Source organism: Dryas octopetala, chromosome 9 (genome assembly GCF_963921425.1).
Source record: "Dryas octopetala chromosome 9, drDryOcto1.1, whole genome shotgun sequence".
Classification (NCBI taxonomy): domain Eukaryota; kingdom Viridiplantae; phylum Streptophyta; class Magnoliopsida; order Rosales; family Rosaceae; genus Dryas; species Dryas octopetala.
Genome location: NC_141374.1, coordinates 13,794,221 through 13,803,378, shown reverse-complemented (window position 1 = coordinate 13,803,378; position 9,158 = coordinate 13,794,221). Strand labels below are relative to the sequence as shown.

Below are 9,158 nucleotides of genomic sequence, written 5' to 3'. Positions count from 1 at the left end.
ATCCTCATAACACTAGTTCGATCTCATTCCAATTTTTTTTTTTTTGTTTTTCTTAAATATTTTTCATTAATTCGATCTCTCCTTTGATCATCATCATCACCATCATCTTCTTCTGATTTTTGTTGTTCTCTAGCTTGGTCGCCATCTTCTTCTTCTTCTTCTTCTTCTACTTCTTGTTGGGTAGAATGTATAGCTTTTCTAAGATGAATTAATATCTTGGATTGGCAGTATCATCATCATCGTTACATCATGTCACTGTACTACTTGTATCATCAGTTTTTCCAATTTATTGATTTATTGGCGAATAAAGAAACCGTTTCAAGGAAAAAACGGGAAGGGACTGGATTAAGACAGAGAGGGGAATAATAAGCTTGCTCTGAAAGTAGCTAGCAAACAGTACTATCTTCATATCATAATTGTCGTTATTGAGATCATACAGAAGAAAAACAAAACAAGCCTGCATGGAAAGAAAAGAGAAGTGGACAGTTTCATCAGAAGCAGAAGCAGAAGCAGATGAATTCAGTATTCTTTTTACTTTTTTTTTTTTTTCATTTTGTTTCTTGTTATAATTAAGCTTTGAGTTCTTTGTAACTTGCTTGGTTTGAATGCAATGAACAAACTGAGCTCTCTAGAATTCATCTTCACTATTCAAATTGTGCAATTAATAACCCTTTATATCATTTTTCTATGTTTGTAATGTTTTATAAACAGAAAATTTCACTATGCACACAAAAACACTTATGGTTTACAAATGCAGTTACACCCTTAAATTTTGATGGATTAACGTTTTAATTATTTCTGTCGGTTAAATTTGTTTGTACATGAAAACAAAAACTAAACGATAATTGATGAATAGTAGTCAGACAAATGGGCATAGCTAGTGATGCCAGCTAATGTGAGGTTTTCACATTACTATCAGACTTTTAAGAAATGGAGGGGGGGGGGGGGGGGGGGCGAACATGGTGGCATGGTGTGGTGGTGCTGGTGTTGGCCATTTGGCTGCGCGCCACGTCATCATCTGTATATATTAAATTCTCAAGGGTTGACCTTTTTATCTTATACTATTACTTACCCTGTTATTAATTTAGAAAGGGATTGCGTTTAAGATATATTAATCTTTGGTTTGCTTCTTGTTATCTCAAGCACTCCAGCGACTTTCTAAGTCTCAAAATTAAGTTTTCAAGCCACATGTTTTTGTTAGGAAACCCTCATAGTTTAGGACTTTAGTTTTTTGTCGTTGTGGTTAATGTTAGTCTTGTATATATATGTACTCTTCTCACATAATAAAATCAAGTTTAACCTTTCTACAGTTTTCACCATTTGTTCAGACTTTGAGACCATTTTAATCATCTTTCTCTTCTTTAATTTGTTAAACAAATTCCATCTCAGTAATCCTAAATATTCAAAATGCATAAAATCTCATGAATCATTGAATTTATTAATTTTTTTAATTGCATTTTACAAAGTATAGATATTAACTATTAATCTGTACTAGCTAGCTAGTTTTTTTATTTCTTAATATTTTAGTTCAAATTTTGGGAGAGCTAAACTGGATTAATCAAACCTTGGTGGTTAGGAAACCACCCATCAACATGCATGTACTAGTCAACATTAATTTAGTGATGATCATGTCTCTCTCTCTAGTGGAAATTAAAGTTTGATCACACTCTCAAAGCTGGAACTCAACATCATAAATAAAAGAAAATTACATGGTGGTTGATGCATGTCAAATTTTGGTTCGATCTTTAGTACTGTCCCTAGCAACTAATTATTGTTCGACTAAAAATTTAAAGTGACACCGGTGTAGTACCAATCAAATGAGTATGACTAAACAAAATTTGGTACCTTGCCCAACCAATACATGTTCGATCATGTTGTACTTGTAGTATTTTCTTTTTTATTTATATATATCCCACATGCAAACATATTTTTCTTCTTTATTCCACACTCATTCTAATCTTGATTATTCCATGTCTTTATAAGCCTCCGAATTCCATCATGTACTACTGCTATGCATATTGCCATATATTTCACTTTTAAGTGCTGTGTAATAATGAGTTCGAAACTATATAATACAAATAAAGAAGTTCACTAAATAAATACAGCACATGGGGCAAGAGTGGCTTGGTTGGTGTTGGTGAAGGTATTTACACATAATTAATGAAAGTCCCCAGCCTGTACTCTTTTCTTTTTCCTATATCTATATATTCTTTCTTTACCACTATTTTTTTTTTTAAATTTCCCTTTACCTCACTCGCACTTTTACTTTTACATAATTGCAATTCAAATTATTTATAAATATACACATGAATGATAAAAGAAAAATTAAAATGACCCAACACTGTATTAGCTGAAACTTGAAAGCCAGGTAATACTAACACATGAATGTAATTAATTAATATTTATTGTGATCAAATGGTACGTTAATTAATATAAAACTTTTGAAATTTGTTTATATAAGTTTCAATCGAGATGTACACCCTATGAAAGGCTGTGCGAATACGATGAGATTCCTTCCTTTTAAATATCACGTGTGCTGTCTACTGTCAAGTTGTTTTAGTACGTGGCTGAAAACCAAAGCATATAGGTTATAGTATTAGTATCACTTCACTTTCTTCTTTCAGCAAACTCACCACCGTCACTAAAAATGAATTGTAATCTTTTTTTGATTTTTCTTTTTCTTTTTCTTTTTCCATTCACTTCGCCCCTTGTTTTTTCCCTATGGTCCTTGAACATAGGATATAGAATGACAACTCCCAAATCATGTGGATTTCAGGTATATGTCTGCAGTCCATTTTACTATTATTCAGTACCACCCTTTATGTCCAAACATGTGTGACCGACTATCATCCGTAATTCGTTCTTTAAATGTGTTATGAACAACTGTCAATCAACCCTAATGCATGTTTAATCCCACACAACCTTAGCAAACGGGACACAGAATAATACCTCATCAACAAACCTGCATCAAAGTTTATGTTTTCTTTAAAAGTAATCAAGGGCCAGACTCATAAAATGAGAAAAAGACCAATTCTACATTCATATCAAACTCAAAATGGAAAGCAATTTTCCACTGCCTCAGTGTCAAAACATCTTTTTGAGAATTGAGATCCAGAGAAAACATTACAAAACTGAGTTGCTAGGAAGCTCCAGGGAGATTAATCCTAATAATTAGGGATGCCCTGCCCCACTACAAATCCTGCTTGCTCTTACTTCTTTTCATCTTTGCCTTAAACCTTGACTTCACCATGAGCGTCTGTACCGTATTTACAAAGTTCCCAACTGCCATTAAAACTAACAGTATGCCGCAAAAACTTACCTGCCAAAAATATTTTTTCCATTACATATGCACTGACAGATATGAATTACACCAAGTTCTCTCAAGATTTAGTGAAAATATAATGTTACCCTCCTGTTTTTGGAAATTACAGAGAGCTCCCCTCTTATAGTGAATTTAAGGAGAACCTTTATGTTGTACATCCCATTTGGCTTCTTAATTCCAAGAATGTTTCTAATAAAATATATTTTGGATTACAAGTACAAATTTAATTTGGTTCGGTTCGGTTAGATTTTGAAGGTAATACAATATAGGAGCAAATGATAATCTTTTGAAACTCAGAAATGAAATTTAGACATCAGGTAGAAAAGGACAGTTGGCAGAAAGTCTTCAAAAGTAGATTGAAGAGGTGAGCTCTGTGTAATTTCTGAAAACAAAATGGAGATCTCTGAATATTCACTAACCCCCGGTCAGGTTGGTATTAGTTTACTCTTTCAATTTTATCCTTGTTCACATAAATCAGAGAAGTTCGAGTACAAAATTACCTGCCATTCAGAAGCAACCCCAACCAAAGCAGTCTTAAGCAACAGTAGTCCGACATATGCCTCAAAACCCTAAAACAATGCAAACACAAACAAATATTCAACTATCATTGCAATCAAGTCACTGGGCTAACCTTTTTTCGAAAAAAAAGTTCGATTTAAATAAAAATCTGGGGTAGACCTAGCTTAGTCTGCATTACAATGCAAGAAAGCATCACCATTTCCCACCCACCCAGACACACATACTCAATCACGCACTTGCAAAATATGGTCAGCCTGTTTTCTACCCATAAAAAATCTGGTCAGCCCACTTCAGTTGACCTGAATTGTAGCAGTCCAACCCCAACCTTTCATGAAGCCATGCATAGGTCATCATATCAATTTATATTTCAACTTAACTATTGACATGAATTTCTATCTCCTATGAATTTGCTCGACTAATTCATTCTGCTGCATGTCATGTAAAACTCATAAGATGCATGATACATAAGTTAATGCAGACAAATCATCAGTAAATTAGGTTACGTTTAGTGTCAGTTAAATCATATCTATCAATCTTAAAGGAGAGATATCAACATGTTGTTTAATCACCTGCAATATAAAAAGTATTGGACATAGAAGCCACAATTGACCATCTACACCAGCTGTTTCTCCCCAGACGACATCCATTCTCTTGGCCTGAAAATAAAAAACAAATATATAAACAATGACAAAAGCAGGCCTATATTTTTTAAGCAAACAATTAATCTTTAGAATGGCACCTTTCCCAATGCAATTCGAGTATAGAGTCTCTGGCGTTGATATCTATTTTGTAAAAGCATAGCAATTCCTTGCATCATAGCCCATTGTAGGAAAAGTTGTACCCCTCTCTGCACAAGATCTCACTGATCTTTAACGATTCCAAATCTGTTAGCATACAATAAAACAAAAGTTACCTGCTTCTGGGCACAATTTGGTTGTCCTTTAATCTCCCATGTTAGACTAACAAGGGCCATAACCATAGCGCAATAGTGATGGTATATCCACCTGAAAAAGCATATCAGTATCTTTCTGAAAGAGTTTGTAATTTGTATGTTCGGTCACATTACCAATTAACCAACTAAAGTAAATAGCCATGCATGACCATTTTGACAATATATCATATTGTTGTGAATTAAGCTTCAAGAGAAGAATAAGCAGACAATCCATGCATCCCACAAAAGGTATTAAATTCTCTATTTGGTAATCAATTGTAGTGCCAAGACATAAGGTTGACTATGAATCACAATCACAAATTAAGTTAACTTCTATTTATGCCCACCTTAATCCCAACACCAAAGGTGGTAAAGAGTAGCTCTTTTGGATAAAAATTTCTTCCCACCTCAATAATTGATACCTCACAAAAAGGTGAATTTTACAATACTTGGGACTAGGGAAAACAGATATTATAAGAAATGTACTAAGGAAATTACTTGCCATTTATGGATCCTAAAACAGGCCTTCAGAAAGTTTCCCAAAGTCTGTGTGTGCTTCATTACAAGTGCTAGTTGAACCAATATAATTTGGGACCAATATATATATACACAAAAAAAAAAAAAACACGCACACGCACACACACACACAGAGCTTGAATTAATTTCAGCTTCATTATTGAAAAGAAATTATGGCAGGTCACTCAATCTTGGTTCTTTTATCTTGTAAACCAGTGTAGAGGAATAACAGCCAAGAAAAAGAAAAAGAAAATGTCAGGACAGATAGTATGCATTTACCATGGACGAATATCACTTCCGTTTACTCTCAATATGTTTTCTCGCAATGCCAAGCCAGTGTAGAGGAACAACAGCCATGCCTAATAAGTATAAACTCAAAGTTGAATCAATAACGAAAACAAGCATTTAGATAGAAATTTCAGATCATTCTTCAAATCAGATCAAGTGATTTGCATGTACCTGGTAAGCCTGAACTGGAAGTGCTGGCAAGCATCCATCCCAAATCCAAGATCTCAGAATAAGTAATGTTGCTGGGAAAAGAAGGAATAGCAGGGCAGTCCTATCCTGCTCCAAAGTAATATTATTGTAAGTGAAACTTCTCAAGCATTTCGCTTGACCTTCTTTGTAGTAACACAAGGTCACAAGTTGGAGAAGGTAACTATAGAAGATAAAGATTAAAGAGCAACCAAGTAGCATGAGGGGTAGCATACTATGTGGGTGAATTTTACTTGAAGGGATTAGAATTTAACCAATATAAACAAGGATTAAAAAAAGAAGAAGGAAAAAAAGCATTTATGAGATATACTTTCCATTGGGGATATGTTGAGCTGGCATGCCTCTATCCAAAGATTAGCATGACTCACTAACACGAAAGATGAAAATTTACAAGCACACTTATTTTATCGCTAATGGAAGAATCTACTCAACTAGAAAAGTTAGAATTCAATTCAAACTCAAGGGCCTTCAATTTGTATTAGAACATTATACCTGCTATCATCCAGGATAACAATGTAATAAGACGAATTAAAAGAAATTCAAAGGAGGAAAAAATAAATCCCTCAAATCATAGAGATTGTAACATTGTTTATGTATGTGCAGCGAGAAAGTTTGAACCTCTGGCTTTCATGAAAAGGGAGAGTAGCTTTTTAGCCTTCATCATTGTAATTACTTGTAATTGTAGGCATGAATTCTAAGCACTGATTTTGCACTTAACATATTATTCCGATGTGAGATGAATATATTCCTTCAATTTCCATAACTTCTAGTGCAAGCTTTGAACAAAAGCTAAAATCAAAACTGACTGGGGCAAAGCATAAAGCAATTTAAGAGGGCATATCACGTACTCTGTAAGCGTTGTATTCTTCTTTAACCTTAAGCTGGATGTCTTTGCTATTGGAACGCACGTTGATAGGACCAAGAAACATCCTCAGAAACCTCCCTCCTGCATTAATGTTAACCATTTAACAAAACCCAACAAGCCCAATCCAATTAATTAACACAAAATTAAAGAAAAAATCTTGAAACTAATGAGTAATGAGATGATTAATGAAAAGGGTACCCTGAGTTTTTCCAGGAAGAAACGAAGCGGCGTCCCCATCCACCAACACACATGTCGCCCTCTGCAAATCTTCTTCCAGCTGCCATTAACATATTCACAAAAAAACACCAATCAAATTCAATCCCAATCCCAATCCCAATTCCAATTCCAATTCCAACTTCATGCTTATTTAGAATCCCAGAAAACACAAAAACACAAAATGGGGTACGAACGGATCCGAGAAAGAAACTAAATGAGGCTTGAGCAATTTCAGTTTCTGGGTATTGCATGCAGGGACATGCAAGAGCAGCAGCAGCAAAGAGAAAGGGGAAAAGGGGACAAAGAGCTTGCCTTTTCAGCTAACTTGGGATCCAAGGCCTTGTTGGAGAGCAGTTGGGTCCGGAGGCGGCGAATGGAGGAATCGAGAGATTGGGCTCGTTGCCGGAGACCCAGTTCGTCGGCGGAGGCCCGGGAGACGAAGGACGCAGCTGAATCCTGCAGCTGCTTCACACCCTCCACCGCTTTGCCCACTTCCACTTGTATGTCCTCACCACCACTACTGTTGGAAGAAGAAGAAGAGTTCCTCTTCGCATCTCCCATCTTCTTCTACCTTTGTTTCAATCGATTGTTTGATTGATTGATTCTCTGAACGCTCGGTGCTTGTTGGTGTTGTTTGATTTGATTGGTTTCAATCTCAGAGAGTCGGAGAACTCCAGCGTCATCCACGGTCCACTCGAAATGAAAATGTTATATGTGATGCATTCGTTTTTGGTTTCGGGAACATAACCCTCACAAACTCACACGCACACGCGCGCACACACACACTGCTACCCAACAAACTAGTAGCCCAGGTGATTGTCTGATTGAATCTAAAAGGTCCCAAAGCTGAGGCATCTATCTTATTTTTATATTTTCATATAGTTTTTATTAATTTTCTATAAGCATATTATGTTTATTCTTAATTTCATTCGCATCTATTTTAACTTTTTAAGGGAATTTTGAAAATAAGTCAAAATTTGGGATGGACATTTAGTCATTTATTGTTAGAGTTTTAGAAATACAACTCTCGAGTAGTTCTCAAGCGCTCCTCGAACTCTCATTGAGCAGTGCTCGAGAAAAGTTTGAGCATTACTTCATAAGAACTTGAACACTATTTAAGAGTTAAATTTCTAAAAATCTAAAAAAGATGGCTAGAAATTTTCAATAAAAACAAAATATAGCTAGTTTTCAAAATTTCTTCTATTTTAATTAGACCATGAAAAAAATCATTTCACTCTCATTAGTACGATTTTTCTCACTCTCATCGTATAAGGTTTAGTATTTTTCTCTTTAGGGACAAATTTTAAATAATTGTGAGCACTTATTACACTTAATTGTTGAATTAAATAGTAACTCATCGATGCATTGTATTGGATCCAACCATTGACTACAATAGTTGCTCATCGATCCTCAAAATTTATCTTTTAGGAGAACGGGGCTACTTACTCAAAAATCTAACGATTCGTCAAATTTGAATTTTGTACATCAAATTTAGTTTACAGTCTATTTCATACTCACTGTATTATCACTAGACCATAGATTTCTCTCTTGTTAATTGGCCCTAAAGTAGAGCACACAAAACTATCAAAATTTTCAAAAAAATATCAGATTTTTGCTTCAGTGTTCCTACCACTTTTCCTTCGATTCTAATACTTCAAATCAATTTCTTAAGCTTCTAAAAACATGTTTAAAACCTCTAAATTCATCACCCAACCTCAAACAGACCTAGAAATCAAATTTACAATCAAGAACACAAACTCCAAAATTTGCTAAGGATACCCCATCCGAATTCTTCTTCAATTTCTATGGTGTTTGTGATCCTATAAACATCCCTAACCATCCACTTAACCTCAAAACAATAGAAATTATCACCAAAATCAAAATCCAAGAAAAATTCAAAATTTTTTAGAAATTTTGACAGTTCGTGTATCTTATTTTGGGGTCAATTATCTAGAGTTTTATAGCTCTATTTTGAATGGTTTTTATATGGTTGTAAATAGGAGATGCATAACTTCAAAACAATTATAAGATTTTTAAATTTAGTGGAGATTTGATAGGTTAAAAGTCGGGTTGAAGTTGAGAAAAAAAAAACTAAAAAATATAGGATCAAATTAAGACATGAAATCACCATTTTTCCCTCTATTTAATATTTGTTTATACATTTTGACGAAATAGACTATACGGGCAAAGGTGAGATAGTTTGTGGATCAAAATTGCAAAAAAAAAATAAATTTGTGAACCAAGCCAATACAAAGTGAATAATAAATAGACTATTTTGGCAAAATCCCCTAATA

At 34.5% G+C, this 9,158-nt stretch overlaps 2 protein-coding genes across 3 annotated transcripts in view; one reads left to right on the top strand and one right to left on the bottom strand.

Moving 5' to 3' along the window:
- Nucleotides 1-366, top strand: part of GTL1 (GT-2-like 1) — a 4,224-nt gene extending 3,858 nt beyond the window's left edge. The window contains exon 3 of the mRNA XM_086228332.1: nucleotides 229-366. Within this exon, the coding sequence (XP_086084458.1) occupies nucleotides 229-366 (138 nt within the window). The remainder of the gene's footprint in view (nucleotides 1-228) is intronic.
- A 2,650-nt stretch (nucleotides 367-3,016) lies between these two features.
- On the bottom strand, nucleotides 3,017-7,631 carry LOC147274417 (uncharacterized). Of its 2 annotated transcripts, none has more exons than XM_086256021.1 (10): nucleotides 7,177-7,626; nucleotides 6,847-6,925; nucleotides 6,632-6,729; nucleotides 5,748-5,852; nucleotides 5,568-5,647; nucleotides 4,755-4,845; nucleotides 4,581-4,688; nucleotides 4,411-4,497; nucleotides 3,823-3,891; nucleotides 3,017-3,319 (listed from the first exon to the last, which is right to left on the bottom strand). In XM_086256021.1, the coding sequence occupies exons 1-10, from the start codon at nucleotides 7,423-7,425 to the stop codon at nucleotides 3,191-3,193; spliced, it is 1,095 nt and encodes a 364-aa protein (XP_086112147.1). In that variant the 5' UTR covers nucleotides 7,426-7,626; the 3' UTR covers nucleotides 3,017-3,190. The 2 variants fall into 2 exon arrangements, with proteins under 2 accessions (XP_086112147.1, XP_086112148.1); XM_086256022.1 differs by lacking the exon at nucleotides 3,017-3,319 and adding an exon at nucleotides 3,345-3,704 and having other exon boundaries at nucleotides 7,177-7,631.
- Between the last annotated feature and the right edge of the window lie 1,527 nt (nucleotides 7,632-9,158).

What these genes read in the sequence shown, in the direction of transcription:
- LOC147274417 (XM_086256021.1), bottom strand. Translation starts at nt 7,425, where the DNA reads ATGGGAGATGCGAAGAGGAACTCTTCTTCTTCTTCCAACAGTAGTGGT. An exon ending in TCTTCCTGGAAAAACTCAGG is followed by an intron (nt 6,730 to 6,846) that starts GTACCCTTTTCA and finishes ACATTAATGCAG; the next exon opens with GAGGGAGGTTTCTGAGGATG. An exon ending in AAGAATACAACGCTTACAGA is followed by an intron (nt 5,853 to 6,631) that starts GTACGTGATATG and finishes ACTTTGGAGCAG; the next exon opens with GATAGGACTGCCCTGCTATT.